At 40.7% G+C, this 22,339-nt stretch overlaps 1 protein-coding gene across 1 annotated transcript; it reads right to left on the minus strand.

The window, feature by feature from the left end:
- Nucleotides 1–22,056, minus strand: aldh9a1b (aldehyde dehydrogenase 9 family, member A1b). Its single transcript, XM_080836564.1, has 12 exons — nucleotides 21,938–22,056; nucleotides 21,578–21,786; nucleotides 21,165–21,310; nucleotides 20,920–21,049; nucleotides 18,963–19,097; nucleotides 16,841–17,037; nucleotides 16,443–16,583; nucleotides 2,106–2,294; nucleotides 1,833–1,920; nucleotides 1,453–1,594; nucleotides 1,015–1,127; nucleotides 1–650 (listed from the first exon to the last, which is right to left on the minus strand). The coding sequence occupies exons 2-12, from the start codon at nucleotides 21,753–21,755 to the stop codon at nucleotides 556–558; spliced, it is 1,554 nt and encodes a 517-aa protein (XP_080692690.1). The 5' UTR covers nucleotides 21,756–21,786; nucleotides 21,938–22,056; the 3' UTR covers nucleotides 1–555.
- Between the last annotated feature and the right edge of the window lie 283 nt (nucleotides 22,057–22,339).

The raw sequence follows: 22,339 nt of genomic DNA on the forward strand, positions 1-22,339 counted from the left end.
TTGCAATTATTTATTTACAAAGTATAGTGAGTTGCTGTAGACATGGAACAGATATATATTTGAAAGGCTCTTTCACAGAGGGTAAACAAGTAATTATAATTATTAAAGAGTGATCATTGCTATTTTTTACTGTTCATGTTTGACACATGTGTTGTCCTTCACTGAACCCAATATGAAATATATAAATGGTCTTTGATTATTCCTTCTCTCTGTCCTCCTTAGTCATTGATTTACTAGAAGCACATTGTGTATCGCTATTTGTAAGATTTTGGCATACTTGTGTAAACATTCATTCAGTCCCATCTCAAAAACTGGAACAGTAATAATATTCTACTAATTAAGTGAATGAGGCAATACGGACATTAAATGCTTCATGATGTTCCCCTTGATGAAGAACACAGTCCAATAGTGTCACTTTGTGGTCAATCATAATAGTGCACATACACACTATAGACAGCTCGCCTGGGCCGATGATTGGTGGCCAGCCAGCTTTAACGGCGTCGAGGCTCCTGGCAGGTTCAAGCAGCTGGAGATGGGTCTTCACAGGACCCGTATTTAAAAGAGACTGTCAACATCCCCCATCTCTACAACCACTGTCTTCAGCTGAGAGTAGAATTCAATGGTGACTTGGCCATTCTCTCTTCCTATGCCTGTGACAGATGCAGGAACAAATGTCCATTTAGAGCACAACCAAGTCAGGTACCAAATGAATTATTCTAAATTATAACAATGACATAAACAAGCTACATTTAATTTAAACAAAGTTAATGGCTTTGCAGTGTGAACAGATTGGTACAAGACCCTCTGGAATGGAAAGGTTATGATTCAGTGAGAATATCCACATTTCTGGATGTATAGGCTTAGACATATAGGCATGTGTAGGTGCTGAATGTATAGGCTTAGATACATAGGCATGCGTAGGTGCTGAATGTATAGGCTTAGATGCATAGGCATGTGTAGGTGCTGAATGTATAGGTTAGAAACATAGGCATGTGTAGGTGCATGTGTGCAAACCTGATGCTTTGTAGCCTCCAAATGGCACCTCCACAGGAGTGATGTTGTAGTTGTTTATGAAGCAGGCGCCAGCCTGAAGATTCTCCACCACGCGGTGTGCACGTTTCACATCTCTGCAATGCGAGCGACAAAATAATGGGGAAAGACACAGCTATAGAGATTTAATGCACACATGCTAGGCTGTAGTTTAAAATATAGACCACGCATTTATGCATCTGCTTTTTGTTAAGGAAGCTCATCACATCCAAATCATATTCCTAGCTGTACTCAAATGCAGTTTTAAAGTAAAATACCCTTTATGAAGTACAGCTTAAGAGTTTGTTGATGGTGGCTTGAAATGTAATGGTGGCAATGCATGTTGAGGTTTAGGCATATGCAAACTTTCCAACAATAAATGATACTCCTAATATAACAGTGTTTAAAATGTGATTTTGTTACTTGGTGAAGACCCCAGCTGCTAGACCCATGGTGCTGTCATTGGCTCTCTGCAGCACCTCCTCTTCGGTATCAAATGGTAATACAGACATCACTGGCCCAAAGATCTCCTCCCGCACACATGTCATGTCATCCGTGCAGTTATCTGTAGCCAACCACACAAACAAAAGTTGGTTTTAAAAAGAGTTTTGTATATAAAGCTCTTACACCCCAGAGCCACATTTAAAAGAGTTAAACTATAAAACTGAAAACACAGTGTGACCCCTTTTATGACTATATTATATGATATTACTTTAAAATGAAGAGTATCTGTGTATAACACTCTTAAGTCAAAGGACTTAAACATCCCTATACAGAACTCCATATGCACACAAAGAACTAACCTATCACACAAGGGGACATGTAGTAACCATTCTTGAGCTTTGGATCAGCAGGGGTAATGGGTTCTCCCCCACAAAGTATCCTGGCTCCCTGGAAATAACATGATCACACTGACACATAACTCAACCTACAAATACAATGTTTAATGCAGTATCGCCGAAAATGTAAATGAAACCTTCAATAATTTGCTTTCTGTATATCTTTTTAAAAACTGTTTTATTGCACACCATGAAATGAAATGCCTTTAGAAAATGTTATTCAATATTCAAAGGTACCTCCTCTTTAGCCTGGCGGATGAATCCCAGCACCTTGTCCAGGTGTTGTCTGCTCACTAAAGCACCCATTCGAGTCTGCTCCAGCAGTGGGTCTCCTATCTGGATGGCTTTAGTCCTTCGCACCACCTCCTCTATAAACTGAGGCAGGATCTTCCTCTGAACAAACACACGAGTTCCATTGCTGCAAACCTGAAAGATAGAAGGGGGGTGATCATGCATTATTCAGGGAGGGCGACAGACAGACAGAGGTGGAAAAATTACATTCCACTCTGATAGTATTTGCAATTTTTCCATACCCAATTCTTCTACTAAGCCAACAGAAAAGGACTTTCTTTCCTGAGCCTGCATCATTAAACCCTTGAGATATGAAATGCATAGTGAGTCATAGGTTCTGAATCTTCTCTTCGTTGGCATCGCAATTAAAATAACACTTTTTGATGAGAATTGATAATTCATAAGCCACCTCTTTAGCTTTAATTAACAGCTCATCGCAGTGTGCACTAAGGCTACTTATCTCCCTCTGGAACGAAATACTGTTTTCTGATTGGCTAATGGGGTGTACATTAAGTTCGTATAACCGGACACCTTGGACGTAGTTCCAGTAGAAACGTTAAATCGCCGTTCCATATCAATGCTCTTGAATGGTTACCATTGACAACCAACGTAACGTTTATTTTTGACAGCTAGGATAATTTGAACCAAGATGGCGGCGTGTTGGGACAAGTTAGTGGGCAATGTTTTATGTCAATTAAGCTGTCTACACGACTTTGTCTAAATTGACTCGGTTAGTTGTTTATGTTCTACACGAATGTTGTAGAATATTGTAATTCTTAACTGAAAGTCTCTAATATTATTTGTAGGCGGCTGTTAGCGCTTAGAAAAAAAAACCATTGAAACAGATGGTAGCTCACGGCTAACTAGCCTGCTCGATTGTGAGCCTTCGACCAAAATTACTAAACTTGACCTCCCTGTTGCTCTGTCCAACTTCACCATCAACGGAAACGTGGAGTTCAACTGTAAATAGTAAAACCTTATGAACAATACCTGTGTCCGTGTGTCCGTTTACTTACAGAGGTGAGCTCATGAGTGTCACTTTGCAGCAACGCCCGGGGAAACTAAAGGCCGAATTATGCTCTGTTTTAGACGTAACGCCTAAGCACGTAATTTACACAAGGAACTTGTTTTAGACAAGTTTTGATTTAAGGTTCGTTTTAGACGCAGAGCGTGTTGCAAGGCTTGTGTTGCGTGTTGCAAAGCAAATTGACGCCAGAACTGTAGATTTATTTTGAGTTAAGTAAGCCTATTTATTGCAGCAGGACAAAGGAAAAAAACTTACCGGAGCATGAAAGTGTAGTGGGCGAAAGGCTTGATGTTATGAATACATGTGTTACACAAAATACAAATGTTGGCAATTCAGTACCAGTGGCGAAAAAGACATGACGCAAAAGTTCGTATATTGACATCTTTTAATGACTGCGACAGTCTTTAAAACGATGTGTTTATGAGTTACATTATTTAAGATGAGGTGGTAAACGGTGAGAGAATCTCATCATGTTGTCAATGCTTGTAACTACAATGGTGCTGGCCATCAGTTAAGCCCACGTTAATGTTAACTTTTGTATATGAGCAGACCGGGCTCATTCTATCAAAATCGCGGGTGCAATTGATTGATTCACGTCAATATGAACTCAATGAATGATACCACCATGACTCACAAGTGGTGGAAAATGAATATGAAAGTATTTGTTCGTGAATTAGCACATTTTCTCCTAACAATCGCGGGTGAGAATGGGATATTCTCTAAGGTAACGGCAGGTTACTGTTAACTTTTGTATATGAGCAGACCGGGCTCATTCTATCAATCTCGCTGGTGCAATTGATTATTCACGTCAATATGAACTCAATGAAAGATATCACCATGACTCACAAGTGGCGGAAAATGAATATGAAAGTACCTATTTGTTCGTGAATGACCACATTCTCTCCAAACAATCGCGGGTGAGAATGGGATATTCTCTCCATAAATTCGCGGTAATTTAAGCATTCTATAAGTGTTTAAAGAGGATTTGTAAAGGAGTTCATGTCTTTGGACCTCTTCTGTTATGTTTGTTCCTAATCCATAAGAAAAGGCTTGTGAGACGGTCTGCAGGGTATTCATGATTTTAAAAAATGTCTGGGTCTAAAAAAGGCTGTAGTATGCTATTAACCCGGAAACGTGAGACTCTGTGAAAGGTTGTGGTAGCCGGCCAATCACAGCCTTTGCGAGCTGTGTAGGGCCGTAGTGTTTTAGTCGCATAGTCAGGAATTTTGGGCGACGCACTTAAGCACGTAAGGGGGGATATTTTACCCCGCAAGGGGGGGTTATGTATCTTACGTGCTTACGCGTTACGTCTAAAACAGAGCATAATTTGGCCTTAAAGGTCCAGTTCCACGCACTACTTTCTCACTACTTTCTCTAACGGGAGCACTAGGCTTCAAATCAAGAATTCATCAGGTTATTATGCATATTACATTTTCTAAAGATAAAGGAAATTCTAAATAATAATAATAATAATAATAAAAACATTTTTGGATGTTGTAAACGGGAGATAAGCGGGATAACGGCCTCCGAGCTGTCCAGTTCTACGAAGTTAATGGACTTCTGCGGACCAACACCACTCCGCTCCGCGTCGTGGTGTTCTTTGCCCCGCAGCGTCCATTAACTTCGTAGAACTGGACAGCTCGTCGGCCGTTATCCCTTACATACTACCCCTGTGTCATGTTTGGAATATATATATACTGTATATACTTCTTCCGTGTCTTTGGGGATACCCTGATCTCTGTTACAGTTTTTCTCCATCGATTTGGATCATTTCACGAAACAGAAATGACATTCTCAAAACAACACGTGTAAACCTCCAAACCACTGAGCACTTGTTTACAGCAGAATTTCTCATTCCTTTAATCAAATTGCAATTGCATTAGCACATTCTTGTAGATGACAAGTACAATTGCCTAGAGTTTGCACATATTTCAAATGATTTAGCACATCTTTGAAAATGGTTAGGTTCAATTGACTTCAGTTCAGCTATCGTCTTGTCCTGTCTGTCTATACTTGAGAGACTCTCTCCGCACCGCTCTTGGAACTTAAACCATGGATCTGATCAGTCGGTCTCTTAACGCAATTGACACCATCTGCTCGACGAGAAGCTCGGGTTCGGGGGAACCTGTCTGCCTGCCGGGACGTTCGCAGCTGGATACATGATGTACGCGTAGGAGGAGTAGCAGGTCGTGTGCCTAGCAGCTCTTTCGGTGGAGGACATTGAAGACATCTACATATTTGGAACCATGATAACAGGTTTTTTGCTGACTGGACTAGGCGCTGCCCTGGTTTATCGAAAAATTCATGAAACGGTGACAGCTATCAAAAGCCCCTCTTCCCTTAACCTTGTCTTCCCGTTGTCTTCCCCCTTGTCAATAATAATAATAATAATAATTCATTTTATTTGTTAAGCACTCTTCATTCTAGGCAGAATCTCAGAGTGCTAAAGGACAAAAGGACAGTTTAAGAAAATATATACATTTTTTAAAAAGTAGGAAATGCCTTTATGAATAAAAAGGTTTTTAGGCCAGTCTTAAAACAGTCTAGTGTCTGTGTTGCCCTTAAGTGATTCGGGAGGCTGTTCCACAGTCGAGGGGCTGCAGCGGCGAAGGCCCGGTCGCCCATGGTGCGTAGCCTGGTGTTTGGGATCTGCAGGGACAGACTGTTATTGGATCTGAGGGGGCGGGTTGATGTTTTGGGAGTGAGTTCTTGCAGGTAAGGAGGGGCATGACCATTTATGCATTGGTGGGTGAGTAGGGGGACTTTGTAGTCAATGCGGGATGAGACAGGGAGCCAGTGCAGTGAGTGTAAAATGGGGGTTATGTGGTTGTATTTCCTGACTCTCATCAGGATCCTGGCAGCGCTGTTCTGGATGTACTGCAGCTTTTGGATGTTCCTGCCAGTGATCCCAGTGAACAGTGAATTGCAGAAGTCCAGTCTTGAGGAGATGAAGGCGTGGACGAGCTTCTCAGCATCTGGCAGGGTTAAAGTGGGATGGAGCTTGGCGATGTTTTTGAGATGGTAGAAGGAGATTTTGCACAGATGCTTTATATGTTCGTTGAAGGTGAGGTGAGGGTCAAACCTAACTCCTAGATTTGTGACTGTGGTGGAGAGGGGTATGACCTGACTGTCGAAGGTGAGATGAGTTATGGAGGATGACTGAACCTGGTGTGGAGTGCCAACAAGGCAGTATTGTCAGTATATGTTATGGACGGGTTGATTGCCATTTTCGCTAGTTTACTTTTAGTTTACTATGCGACAGGCTGTGATACTTGTGTACTTGTATACTTGTGTTGTAACAATAAAAAGACTTCTACTAGCCCAATTACCAATTGAATACATCTTGCTGGTCTAAACTGACTTGCTTCTCAGTCAAGTCGTCGTTCTCTGCAAAACATGTTGGCATAATTTCCTTGTGAACATCATCACCTGCACAATAGTTCACTCCACTGTCAAAATTCTTCATGCACATAATACCATGAAAAACATCTAATATGGTGTAATACATAAAACGTGTAATATGGATCTCTTGGATCATCGGCTTAATTTTTAGGTGCAACTAGAACTTTACTAATCAAGGGGAAGATTCACACATCCGATCACCGATCACACAGTAAGTTTAGTTAGCTGACAGGTCCTATCCAGGGGCCGTATTCACAAAGAATCTTAGGGCTAAAAGTAGCTCATAAGAAGCGAATTTAGGAGAAACTCCTAAAAATAATGGGCGTGTCAGTCTTAAATTTAGGACTCCTATTTTTTTTTACTAAGAGCAATTCACAAAATATTTTATCCCTAAAAGTAGCACCTAAGTCTAGGACAGCTTAAAACTCCTCGTGAGGACTCCTAAGTCACTAAGACCTATTCACAAAAAGTCTTAAAATGGCTGAGGCCAGACGTAAGGTGTTGGAGACAATGAACGACTCTGAATTGTTGAGAAGATATCGTTTAAACCGTGACGGCATCAACATTTTACTAGAATTAGTGTGGGATGCAATCACGTCTCCAACTATCCGAAACAACCCAATCAGTCCGGAAATTAAATGTTTGATAACATTAAGATTTTTGGATTTTTCACAATCATGGATATTGTTGCGAAGTGGCCTGGATCTACTCACGATTCGCGCATATTAATGGAGAGCGGTCTGCGCCTTTTTGAGCGGCACCATGTACCTGCTGAATGCCACTTGTTGGGTGACAGTGGTTATCCATGCAAGACATGGCTTTTGACACCCTTCCTCAATCCACAACCGGGAGCACAGTTGAACTACAACATGCAAGTATACGCATGAGGCCTATTTTGGTGACACAATACCTGTAGCCGCGACGGCTCTTTTAAAGTTCACTCCGCAATCTCCATCCTACATTGTGACTGGAGCGCATACCACCGCTTCTCGCAGTCATCGACAGAGCGACACACGGCAGGGAATGAAGCATTTATGTTAACACATATGTCCTCCCATGCCTCACGCATAGTTTGCAGGGTGCTTTAATTATTACTTCTTTGATTTCATGCAATTTCCGTGTTTTTTTCGGCAATTTCTCTTTCTCTTAACGTGCAAAGCGTCATTCTCATTGGATGCACAAACTTGTCATCATGCGTGTGCATTCTGCTAAGTGCACTGTCCATAACTATTTAATATGACTTTATTTGAAGCCTAGGTTATTCTCTTATTTTCTGTTGATTTAGTGGGATCGTTAGGGGGATGTTAGGACTGAGTTTTGAATGAGAGCGCCTGTCAGCAACCAATCACCGTGCGCACCACTTCTAAACTCGTGCATGAGGATCGACGTCATCCATAGCAACGGAGTTTTTATCTTAAGCTTAGGAGTTGGTTTTATCCTTAGTATGAGTAGGTCTCAGAGCCGTTGTGAATCACTTTTAAGAAATTACTCCTACGTAAAAGGTTTTAGCGCGAGTTAGGAGCACTCCTAGTGGTAAGATAAAAGGCTTTGTGAATACGGCCCCAGGAGTATAAATGCTTCTATCAAATATCTAGAGCTTGACCAAGTTCAGTACAATTTATGAACATGGAAGCACCTGGCCAGGGAAACAACCGATGGCAACTGCCTGCTCGAGGAAGAGTAGGAAGAAGAAGAGGAAGAGGAGCAAGGGTGGATGTATCAGGCCAGCGCGGGGCAACATCACCATGTGTGCTGCCATTTCAGAGAATGGTGTAGTCACCCACATTCCCAGTCTTGGCCCATACAACACCCAGGAGGTCCTGGTGTTCTTGGACCGCCTGCACTCTGATCTTATCCCTCTACAGGAGGGGTGTTTGGTAGGGCCTCACTTGCCTACATTTGTCATTGTGTGGGACAATATTAGCTTCCACGAGGCCCGCTCATCAGGGCGTGGTTCGCTGCCCATCCAAGGATGCTGATGGTGCTCTGATCACCTTACTCCCCATACCTCAATCTTATCGAGGAGTTTTCTTCTGCATGGAGGTGGAGGGTCTACGAGCATCGGGCTCTAAACCAAAGCTTGTGTCGATGTCACATCAGATCAATGTAAGGGATTGTTGCGGCATGCACGCCAATTCTTCCCCCATTGCATAGCAAGGGAGAACATCAGATGTGATGTTGATGAAAATCTGTGGCCAGACAGACATGATCGCGAGTGTAACAGGTTAGAAAGGCAGTTAGAATAATTGCACAAGATACCTGTATTTTAGTTTCTTTATTATTACTTTTATTTTGATATCACGTGCACACTGGTATTGGAGTCTCTGGTAGCCCCCCCTGTCTCCCCCTGTTTTGATGCTCTCTCCCCCCTTCCTCTTTCCTGTTTTACATATGCTGGAATGAGGTAGGTGGTGGAGTCAGAATGGGATAGTGTGATCTGATAAACATTATCTTTATTGTATATCTTAACAATTTATTGGCAGTGACCTTTTAACGTATTGTTTTTATGGTTTTCCTTTTTGCAACATGTGGGGGCTAGCTTGCAGTATAAGAAGACAGCAAGCTGACCAAGTTATGCTCTATTGCAGGGGTCTTCAACAGGGGGTCCGCGGAGGTACTGCAGGGGGGTCGCGAAATCTTTGGTTGATAAGACATTTTTTTTTAATATTTCTAAAAAAAAAAAAAAAAAAAAAAAATTCAACCAATTTTTTTCCCCACAAATTTAAATCAGAATTGTATTTATTCCCTTTAAATTTACATTTACATAAATCCAACATATTGTAGCGAACGCATAATTGATCGAGAAAACGTTATCTTTCAGTCCAACTGACACATTCAGCTACCCACAGGAGCTCTCTCAAGCTTGGCACCGGTTCACTCACAACACCTTTCATGCAAAAACGACAGCACAGGCACTAGCCAATCAGATCACGTTTCTGCTCAAGTCTAAAGAGCGCAAAGATCAAAAATAAAAGATGGCGGACCAAACTCCATAGCTGGTCTTGTTTGTAACTATAAATTGTTAGTTTGACATTTTTTTGCTTAGATTTAAAAAAAAAAAAAAAATAAAATTAAAGAGAAATAGACACTGTACAAGGTCAAAATACGTTAATTGTAACTGAAAAATAAGTCTGAGAGGATTTGCGAGGTGTATGAGCCCCCTACCTAATGTTAGCATGCTACTTCCTACAATCTTAACAACTTGCTAGCGGTGTAATTGGTTTGTTGACCTGTCAATCTCACTATAACATCTATGTTGTCAACACAACTCCATGCGCCAGACTCCTCCTCCGTCATCCGTTGGATCGTGTCAGTCAGGAGTTATTGAAAAGAAGATCTCACTAATGTGGGAGGATGTATGCCATCGACAGATGCTTGAGGATTCACTGTCCCTTTTTTATGTATGATGAAACAAAAACATATATCTGTGAATTATTTTAATAAGTTGTTATTAATTGTTAGTGTTGTTAGAGTTGTTTGCAAGATGTAGGTTTATAAATGGCAGTGGCACGGCCACCCTGTACCTTTCATGTTGTTAAATGTTAAATTAAATTCAATGTTAAAAAATAAAAATGTGAATAAATATATTAGCCTTTGTATTATTTGAATAGCTTAGTATTGAATACACAATAACAGGGTAGCTATGTTTATTTGGCACTAGGCCCAGTATATTATAAACAAAATGATATGCAATTTATATAGTAGGGGGTCCCTGCTCATCTCGCCATCAGTTTGGGGGTCCCTGGCCTGAAAAACGTTGAAGACCCCTGCTCTATTGGTGTGCTTTACAGGTGTGATACCGTTTTGATTTGTCTTTCTTTATGTATATATTACATGTCTGTCTGTATTTTGCCTGTTTTACATATGCTGGAATGAGCTTGCAGTATAAGAAGATAGCAAGCTGACCAAGTTATGCTCTATTGGTGTGCTTTACAGGAGAATAAATACCCATCTAACAACAGTTGTCCCTCAATTCAATAAACTACACAACGCAGAGATTTAGACCGGTTACACGAGGATGAGCAGGAGAGTGAGGAAGAAAACTCAACTCTAGCTTTGCTTTACTTTCCTACTGTATGTGTTGTTATAGGAGTGTAGGATATACATCATTACAGTGCATGAAATGCCCTGTATTGTTATTCCTAGGCTTCTTATACTTCTTCTTAATATTACAGTGCATGAAATGCCCTGTATTGTTATTCCTAGGCTTCTTATTACTAGGGATGAGAACCTTTAAGATTTTAACGATTCCGGTTCCTTATCGATTCCTGCTTATCGATTCGATTCCTTATCGATTCTCTTATCGATTCTTATTGGGTAAGGGGTGAAAAAAGAGCACAAACGGATTTTTTACATTAATGTTCTTTTATATAAATATCTAGAATGCTGTACACACCATAAACAGAATGTTTACATAAATAACCAAAAACTTTTATTAAAAAAAACAGACATTCTTGCCACTAAATATAAAACAACAATATTTAAATGCATATGTGGTGAGAGTGTCAACTCTAAAGCTATACATTGACATTGCAGAGCACTGTTGATTGCTATTTCACTCATTCACTCATACACTCATCTATACTGTATCAGATGAGTGTATGAGTGAAATAGCAAACAACCCCTATATAGATATACCTCAGGAAATGTCTCATAATTGTTGGAATATTACAATACATCCAGGTTTAGTTTAAGTTAGTCCAATCTAAACCCCTCCCTCATTGCACTCTTGAGATAAACTAAATCTGGCAATAAAATGGCACTAACAAAATCGTTGAATTTTCTGATCTGACATGAAGCCCTTGTTATTGAGTAAAGGACTGTATATTTTTTTGTAGGTTGCTTGGTTGTTTGGCTAATCGCGAACTATTATGCTTAACGCTTCTAATAGCAATGTAGAACCCACTACAAACACAATAACGTACTGAAACATACTTACTTGTATCATGCACACAATGCCTCACATACGTATTTGAACAAAGATGATTCGCAAACTAGGCATTCAGTATATTTAAAACTTAACTATTGCTGCCACTGAATTGAAAGAGAAACGTATCCATATCTAGGGAGCTGCACGCGTTGCTAGACAACGCCATTATTGACGGAGTCTTTTGCGCTTCATCCCTGACTTAAGGTAAACTCCTCAAAATGTTTTATCATAACGGTGTTACTCGTGTGTTATCAGCAAACTTTCTAGAACCAACAGAGGGGAGGCAAGCACTGCCTCTGCCTCAAGCCAACAGCTGAAAATAGAAGATTCTACAGCTAAGCTAGCCTAAGTTATATGACAATGTCCAACATCGCCCATTCTGTTAAGCATTTAAATGCTAAGTTTAGTTATGGTTAACACGACAACGCAAACGTTTGCTGATAACACACGAGTAACACCGTTATGATAAAACATTTTGAGGAGTTTACCTTGGTAAGTTAGGGATGAAGCGCCGTCGTTAGTTGAGCTGCTGCAGGCATCAAAAACATGACAATCTTGTAATTTAATACCATGTTGTGTGCTCAAGTGCTTATTCATAGTAGATGTACCTCCTCCTTTTGACGAAATACATGTTGTACAGACGTTACAAGTGACCATGTTTGCATTTGTTCGAGTGAAATAAAGCCACACTTTAGATCGCTTCTGTCTAGTTGCCATTTCTGCTGCGGTCTGATTTTTTAAAGGGAGAGTTCGCGCATGCGCAAACGGCACAGAGGTCCGTTAACAGACCCGGTTATGAATTTGGCTAACGATTCCAAAGATTCGGCTCATTAGGAACCGGTTCTAAACAAGAACCGGGTTTCGGTTCCCATCCCTACTTATTACAGTGCATGAAATGCCCTCTATTGTTATTCCTATAGGCTTCTATTGTTATTATTATTCTTTGTACCGACTTCTGCGATTAATTCAGCTCGAACTGCTTAACGTAGAAACTTCATTCAAATTTTCCCATCGACTTACATTGGTCTATTATGACATCATAATAGGGTCTTTAAACTGGCTTGCACCTGTGCTTCACTGACACCTGTGCCAAATCCAAGGAATCTCTTCTCTCTGTCCCTCTCAATTTAACTGTAACTAGGAATATTAAAGGCACCCAGTGCAACATTAGAAGCTTGAGACTCGAAAAATAAACATTCAATTTCTAGTCTTTTTTACACGTAGTAAGTTTCAATAACTCCATACCATTACATATCGACATTCAAGGAGCAAAGATGAGACGTCGTTGTGTGGTGAGAACTGATAGAAAATCGCGCTGCCAGCGCCGCCGGTGGGGAGAGGCCATTTTTTTTTCAAATCTTCATTTATTGGTGGCACCAATAAATAAAGGGCTACACTCTTGCGGCTAGTTTTAGCGCTCTTTTTAATGCCCTTCTTTTTAAAGTATCAAAAAATGATGCAAATGTGCTAATATGGTGAAGTAAATGTCAATAGCATAAAGATTGTCTTATCCAGAATATTTCCATTTTGATGCCCTAATGTTGCACTGGGTGCCTTTAAGACACTTTCCATTCTCTACTTTTTTTTCTCTCCATCTTTCTCACTATCCCTCTCAGTCTACTTTCTCTCACACTCCATCTCTCTTCTTCACTCCATTTTTATCTCCTGTTTTAAATATTTTCACTCTCTTTATCTCTTTATCCAGAGCCACTCTTGTTCATTCTTCTTTCCTTCTTCCACTCTTCTTTCCTTTCTTCACTCTTCTTTCTTTTCTTCTTTCCTTCTTCCACTTTTCTTACCTTTCTTCTTTCCTTCTTTCACTCTTCATTCTTTTCTTCTTTCCTTCTTCCACTCTTCTTTCCTTCTTTTACTCTTCTTTCCTTTCTTCTTTCACTCTTCTTTCTTTTATTCTTTCCTTCTTCAACTCTTCTTTCCTTCTTTTACTCTTCTTTCCTTTCTTCTTTCCTTGTTTCACTCTTTTTCCTTTTCTTCTTCCTTTCTTAACCGTTGCATTTCATGCACTGGTATTTCCTTCAGGAAATGCATTTTCTAGTTTTAGTTTTGATGTGCTTATTGTTTGACAGTATATTGTGCTGTACACATTTTCTGTTTCTGTTTTGCAATTACTGTAACAATTACTGTAACAATTTCCATAGCAATATGAGTGCAATTTTCTTGAATTCATTGTTTTTCTGTTTGATACACATAGTATTCTGGAAAGAAAACATCTACTATAGAGCATAACTTGGTCAGCTTGCTGTCTTCTTATACTGCAAGCTAGCCCCCACATGTTGCAAAAAGGAAAACCATAAAAACAATACGTTAAAAGGTCACTGCCAATAAATTGTTAAGATATACAATAAAGATAATGTTTATCAGATTACACTATCCCATTCTGACTCCACCACCTACCTCATTCCAGCATATGTAAAACAGGAAAGAGGAAGGGGGGAGAGAGCATCAAAACAGGGGGAGACAGGGGGGGCTACCAGAGACTCCAATACCAGTGTGCACGTGATATCAAAATAAAAGTAATAATAAAGAAACTAAAATACAGGTATCTTGTGCAATTATTCTAACTGCCTTTCTAACCTGTTACACTCGCGATCATGTCTGTCTGGCCACAGATTTTCATCAACATCACATCTGATGTTCTCCCTTGCTATGCAATGGGGGAAGAATTGGCGTGCATGCCGCAACAATCCCTTACATTGATCTGATGTGACATCGACACAAGCTTTGGTTTAGAGCCCGATGCTCGTAGACCCTCCACCTCCATGCAGAAGAAAACTCCTCGATAAGATTGAGGTATGGGGAGTAAAGTGATCAGAGCACCATCAGCATCCTTCGATGGGCAGCGAACCACGCCCTGATGAGCGGGCCTCGTGGAAGCTAATATTGTCCCACACAATGACAAATGTAGGCAAGTGAGGCCCTACCAAACACCCCTCCTGTAGAGGGATAAGATCAGAGTGCAGGCGGTTCAAGAACACCAGGACCTCCTGGGTGTTGTATGGGCCAAGACTGGGAATGTGGGTGACTACACCATTCTCTGAAATGGCAGCACACATGGTGATGTTGCCCCCGCGCTGGCCGGATACATCCACCCTTGCTCCTCTTCCTCTTCTTCTTCCTACTCTTCCTCGAGCAGGCAGTTGCCATCGGTTGTTTCCCTGGCCAGGTGCTTCCATGTTCATAAATTGTACTGAACTTGGTCAAGCTCTAGATCAGGGGTCTTCAAAGTTTTTCAGGCCAGGGACCCCCAAACTGATGGCGAGATGAGCAGGGACCCCCTACTATATAAATTGCATAACATTTTGTTTATAATATATTTATTCACATTTTTATTTTTTAACATTGAATTTAATTTAATATTTAACAACATGAAAGGTACAGGGTGGCCGTGCCACTGCCATTTATAAACCTACATCTTGCAAACAACTCTAATAACGCTAACAATTAATAACAACTTATTAAAATAATTCACAGATATATGTTTTTGTTTCATCATACATAAAAAAAGGGACAGTGAATCCTCAAGCATCTGTCGATGGCACACATCCTCCCACATTAGTGAGATCTTCTTTTCAATAACTCCTGACTGACACAATCCAACGGATGACGGAGGAGGAGTCTGGCGCATGGAGTTGTGTTGACAACATAGATGTTATAGTGAGATTGACAGGTCAACAAACCAATCACACCGCTAGCAAGTTGTTAAGATTGTAGGAAGTAGCATGCTAACATTAGGTAGGGGGCTCATACACCTCGCAAATCCTCTCAGACTTATTTTTCAGTTACAATTAACGTATTTTGACCTTGTACAGTGTCTATTTCTCTTTAATTTTTTTTTTTTTTTTTTTTTTAAATCTAAGCAAAAAAATGTCAAACTAACAATTTATAGTTACAAACAAGACCAGCTATGGAGTTTGGTCCGCCATCTTTTATTTTTGATCTTCGCGCTCTTTAGACTTGAGCAGAAACGTGATCTGATTGGCTAGTGCCTGTGCTGTCGTTTTTGCATGAAAGGTGTTGTGAGTGAACCGGTGCCAAGCTTGAGAGAGCTCCTGTGGGTAGCTGAATGTGTCAGTTGGACTGAAAGATAACGTTTTCTCGATCAATTATGCGTTCGCTACAATATGTTGGATTTATGTAAATGTAAATTTAAAGGGAATAAATACAATTCTGATTTAAATTTGTGGGAAAAAAAATTGGTTGAATTTTTTTTTTTTTTTTTAGAAATATATAAAAAAAATGTCTTATCAACCAAAGATTTCGCGACCCCCCTGCAGTACCTCCGCGGACCCTCTGTTGAAGACCCCTGTACTACAGTAACCATTCAGTGTCAAAGGACTGAAATATGCACATGAGGGATATTTCTATGGTCCACTGCCATACTGACAAACCATCTAAATGTTTTGACCTGCAGTATTTAAACAATGCCAAAGGTACTTTTCATTTTGGGGGCACTGACTATTTGTATGAGAAAAGGAAATAGGTTTGACTGAAGAGTTGTCTGTTTTGGGAGAGATATGACCTTTTGTAGGTGTGCCATAGTGTTTTGCTAAACCATCTAGCTTATTTTGGCAAATGTATTTAAAGCTTTAAGAAATTTGTATTTTTATAATAACATTTTTTATAACATTTTTATTTTCGAGAGATGAGCCACAGCAATCGAGAAAGAACTTTTCATTTTCGGGGCACTGACTATTTATATGAGAAAATGATTTGATTTTGAAGCTTAAGTTAACTGTTTTGGGTGAGATATGACCTGTTGAAGGTGATCAATGTAGTTGTGCTTAAAGAGAGTTGTGCTGAACCATATAGGCTAATGTCATTTCTGTTTCATGAAATGATCCAAAGCAATGGAGAAAAACTGTAATTAAGCCACTAACCCCCCCCCAACCCAGCTCCATTTCTGTACCTGGCCTTGAGACAGGAAGTTAGCCATGAGTGCCCCTCTGACAGCGTTCTCCAAGTCACTGTCCTCAAAGATGATGAGAGGAGACTTCCCTCCGAGTTCCAGTGTCACTGGCTTCACCCCACTGGAAGCCATCTCCATAATCTGCAGAGGGAGAGAGGAGCACAAACTAAAAATCATGGTGACCCAAAGTACATTGAGTGTTCTGTTTGTAGCCAAGATAGACCGTGTAAGCCTAATGCTGTGTATTACGTTACGCACAGAACTGTGTAGACATTATACATTCTCCCTATAAACTGTACATGACATTCTGGAGTGAGTCATATTTCCATTTTGAACTGCTAAACAATTAATGAAATCAAAAACATTTCCTCCCTGAAAAAGAACAGGCCGTGTGTTACCTTCTTGCCAGTTTGGACGCTCCCTGTAAAAGAGACCTTTGCCACAGAAGGATGGTGGCAAAGCAGTGTGCCCGTTTCCTGCCCACCCTGCACTACGTTATATAAGCCGTCTGGGGCACCAGCTTGGGCATAGATCTCAGCCAGAAGAACTGCTGTCACAGGGGTCACTGGGGATGGCTTGAAAACCATGGAGTTTCCTAGTAAAAAAAGATTCCAGTGACCAACATTATCAAACAGGTAGGCCTAGTATCAGAGACATTAGGAGTCCTATCAGGACTTATATTGATATATTAATCATGTCAAAAGTGCCGTCCGCAATTCTGATCCTATACACTTGAAATCAAATTCAGCTAATTACTCCTCAAGTTATGCGTGCTGTCCTTTCTGTGTGTGTGCTCAAAACACATGTAGCCTCAATTAAGTCCTGGCTCTGTCAATGGGAAACAAAGTGTCTTGGACTAATCAACACGTTTCTTCAGGAGTACGGAATATATATACTGTATATATGTATTGTTCTCTCCACTGTACATCGCTTTGGACAAAAGCGTCTGCTAAATTACTAAATGTAAATGTAAATATACTGTTATATACAGTGGGGAAAATAAGTATTTGAACCCCTTGCGATTTCACAAGTTTGGCCACTTGCAAAGAAATGTGTGATCTATAATTGTAATGGTAGGTGTATATTAACAGTGAGAAACAGAATATCAACAAAAAAATCCAGAAAAATGCATTTTATAACATTTATGACTTTATTTGCATTTGATGCAAAAAATAAGTATTTGAACCCCCAAAACTGACTGACAAAAATTACTTAGTACTTGGTGGAATAACCCTTATTGGCAAGCACAGACGTCAGACGTTTCTTGTACTTGGTCACCAGGTTTACAAACATCTCAGGAGGGATTTTGGTCCACTCCTCTTTCCAGATCCTCTCCAAATCTTTAAGGTTGTGTTTTCAATGGAAGGGAATGAGGGAATGAGGTTCAAGCCCAATATTCCACGTTACATGGCCCCATCCATAGTCCCCTTGATGCGGTGGAGTCGTCCTGTACCCTTGGCAGAGAAACAGCCCCAAAGCATAATGTTTCCACCTCCATGCTTGATGGTGGGTATGATGTACTCTTGGGGTCATATTCAGCATTCCCCCCCCTGTCAAACACGGCAAGTCGAGTTGATGCCAAAGAGCTTGATTTTGGTATCATCTGACCACATTCTGTCTCCCAATCCTCTGTAGAATCATTCAAGTGTGCAATGGTAAACTTCAGATGGCCCTGTACATGCGCTTCCTTGAGCAGGGGGACCTTGCGAGTGCTGCAGTACTTCAAAAAATGACGGCATGGTGTGCTGCCAATGGTTTTCTTGGTGACTCTGGTCCCAGCTGCCTTGAGATCATTCACAAGCTCCCCCTGTGTAGTTCTGGGGTTATTTTGCACCTTTCGAATGATCACTGATTCCGCACGAGGGGATATCTTGCATGGAGCCCCAGACTTAGAGCGGGTGACAGTTGTTTGGTGTTGCTTCCATTTATGAATAATCGCACCAATAGTTATCTGCTTCTCACCAAGCTGCTTGCCGGTGGTTTTGTAGCCCATTCCAGCCTTGTGCAGGTCTACAATCTTATCTCTGACGTCCTTGGACAGCTCTTTGGTCTTGCCCATGGTGGTGAGGTTGAAGGTATGAAGTATGATTCTTTGGACAGGCTTCTTTTAAACAGGTCACCAGTTGAGATCAGGTATACCTTGTTAGACCTAATGAGGACTAATCTGTGTGCTTTTTGGGCACATAACTGGCCATTGGGAGCCAGAATTCTTGCTGTTTGCTTGGGGGTTCAAATACTTATTTTTTGCCTCAAATGCAAATAAAGTCATAAATCTTATAAAATGCAGTTTTCTGGATTTTTTTGTTGATATTCTGTTTCTCACTGTTAAAATACACCTACCATTACAATTCTAGATCACACATTTCTTTGCAAGTGGCCAAACTTGCGAAGTCGGCAGGGGTTCAAATACTTATTTTCCCCACTGTATATATCTTTGTGAAAGGTAATCTTATCTTATATCTTATACGGTATATAGCATTATATATACAGTATGTGTAAAGGTAAAGCATTGAGTGATACCACAGGCAAGGGCTGGGGCTGATTTCCAGGATGCGATTTGAAAGGGGTAATTCCAGGCTCCGATTCCAACACACACGCCAAGTGGCTCGCGTCGGGTGTATGCAAATGAACCTCCCGGTAACTGCACATGCTGTCCTAGGATAAGAATACAAAAATTCACATTTAGTAACGCCTCACAATTATTGCAAACATTGTTGATTTTCATTCTTCAGCGTTACAGTGCTAGTATTATATACAGAAAGAATAGGGTTGTGTGCTCCCATAATATTGTGTGTGATGTGTTTTGCCCCATAATGCTGTATGAGAATGACAATGTTTAATTCTGTGCTTAATATTGTCTTTCTGTTTATACTCGTATTTTTTAGCCTGTGTTAGTGTTTTTAGAGTCCATGTGCTATGTGTAATCGAGAGTATGTGATTCTGACCTGTTGTTAAAGTATTTGCCCACCCCTCCCTAGTGGGTTATGTCCATGTATAAAGGCCAATTTAGGGTCGTTTTAGACGCAGAGCCGTAAGCACGTAAGATACATAACCCCCCCTTGCGCGGTAAAATATCCCCCCTTACGTGCTTAAGTGCGTCGCCCAAAATTCCTGACTATGCGACTAAATCACTACGGCCCTACACAGCTCGCAAAGGCTGTGATTGGCCGGCTACCACAGCCTTTCACAGAGTCTCACGTTTCCGGGTTAATAGCATACAGTCTTTTTAGACCCAGACATTTTTTTAAAATCATGAATACCCTGCAGACCGTCTCACAAGCCTTTTCTTATGGATTAGGAACAAACATAACAGAAGAGGTCCGAAGACATGAACTCCTTTACAAATCCTCTTTAAACACTTATGCACGCTCAAATTACCGCGAATTTATGGAGAGAAAATCCCATTCTCACCCGCGATTGTTTGGAGAGAATGTGGTCATTCACGAACAAATAGGTACTTTCATATTCATTTTCCGCCACTTGTGAGTCATGGTGATATCTTTCATTGAGTTCATATTGACGTGAATCCATCAATTGCACCAGCGAGTTTGATAGAATGAGCACGGTCTGCTTATATACAAAAGTTAACAGTAACCTGCCGTTACCTTGTGGCCAGCACCATTGTAGTTACAAGCATTGACAACATGATGAGATTCTCTCGCCGTTTACCACCTCATCTTTGAATAATGTAACTCATAAACACATCGTTTTAAAGCCTGTCGCAGTCATTAAAAGATGTGTCAATAAACGAACTTTTGCGTCATGTGCTGTCTTTTTCGCCACTGGTACTGAATTGCCAACATTTGTATTTTGTGTAACACATGTATTCATAACATCAAGCCTTTCGCCCAATACACTTTCATGCTCCGGTAAGTTTTTTTCCTTTGTCCTGCTGCAATAAATAGGCTTACTTAACTCAAAATAAATCTACAGTTCTGGCGTCAATTTGCTTTGCAACACGCAACACGGCTCACAAGCCTTGCAACACGGCTCTGCGTCTAAAACGAACCTTAAATCAAAACTTGTCTAAAACAAGTTCCTTGTGTAAATTACGTGCTTACGGCTCTGTGTCTAAAACGACCCTAAATTGGCCTTCAGACTGTCTGCCTTCCCTGTCATCTGTATCAGTTTCTAAATTGTTATCACCTGAATGAGATTCTTAAATAACCAGCAAAACACCAACGAGAGGGCTTCCGTTGTTCCATAATAATATTAAAAAAAGAACATGGGCAAGGTTGTTACACTTAGCTACTACTAGTGTGCTCTATGAATCATAGAATAGAAAATAGAATAGAAAAGCCTTTAGGCTATTATCATTGTATTCGCATACAACGAAATTTGGAGTGCTGCTCCTGTTGGTGTGACGAGGGACAACATATAACACAACAACAATATTACAACTATCTAAAAACTAACAGGTAAAGCAATGTCACAATGTCTGTTTGTAATGCCCCTCTGTACTTGAATCAGCACCAACCTGCCAGTGTGCAGGCAAGGCCAGCATAGTACTCGATACACAGTCGTCCAGAGTCCACATCCAGACGGGCCTCTGTGATGGACTTCCCGTTGTTCACCACTTCTGCCTCCGCAATCTCCTCTCTTCGACACTGTCATCAGTCAAGACAGTATTGTTTTTATTTAGAATTATGCATTTGAAATAGTAACCATACTATCCCTCCATATTACCCACAAGGCTCACATCTACCGCAACTGCTGTGTTACCTCAATAATGCGAGCTGCTTCCAGCATTACTTTGGCTCTCTCCATCCCTGACATCTTACTCCAAACCCCAAAAGCCGAGTGTGCATTTGACACTGCCTGGTTCACCTCCTCTGGTCCACAATGCTGCAGCTGGCACAGAACTCGCCCTGAAGCCAAAGCATTTGGTCACATACTTCAAATGTGCAATACTGGAAGCCAATTACTACCTAAAGCTTAAGATTTTGTATCACATGTGATAATCACACCTGAGCGTACCAAGCAGCTTCTCCTATGGTTCAATATTGCTCGATATACCGTCATGTGACCCATGTGTTAACAACTGACCAAAGTCTATTGTGGACATTGAATAATTGGATCCTGCACAGACCAACACATTATCCTCAAAAACAAAGACCTGATGCATACTGACATACCAGTGGCAGGTTCATAAACAGACTCTGTATTTGCTGCATCGTTAAGTTTCACTCGACCGGCACACCAAAAGTTGAGAGGGTCTTTGACAACCATGGCACCCGACGAGGCACTTCTAGAGATCCATTGCTGTAAAGCTGGCACACGGAGTCGCTGGACCAAAAACTTAACAAGTGGCATCTTCGCTGTGCTTACGATCTAGGTTGCACACCTGAAGAGACGATTGTTTTGTGATTATTCATCTGAGAAGCATTTTCAGTTTATGTTTATAGACCATCAAGACCAGAACTAACTGTTAGACAACCATGTTTTGAGAATTGGAGCAACTAGATAGCCTTTAGAGAACAGCAAAGTTTCCTTACCTGCTTTAGTAACACTGGTATTCGTCTTACTTCCTTGTAGTCACATTCCCATCTATACGTTGTTTGGATGTTAACATACTCCTTTGCGAAATAATATTTAGAGAATAGTTTGAGGGCGGGACATCGAAAACATGACATCTCAATGTTGATAGGTTGAGATGAAGTGACGTAGCAGCTGCTTCTCTAGGAAATGTTATCGTAATATGTTATCGTAATATAAAATATGAAGCCATCTGGGTCAATTTATGGAATAAATGCTATCACATGCATGCTTATGGCACTTGGATATTTATTAATTTGAGTTTTTATACGTGCAATTTATAACCGAATCAGAACTGTCAGATGGGGGACCGTTGAAGGAGAGGGGTAGTACGACATGCTTCCACATCGGAACTATAAAGG

This window comes from Sprattus sprattus (genome assembly GCF_963457725.1).
Source record: "Sprattus sprattus genome assembly, chromosome: 4".
NCBI classification, from domain to species: Eukaryota; Metazoa; Chordata; class Actinopteri; order Clupeiformes; family Clupeidae; genus Sprattus; species Sprattus sprattus.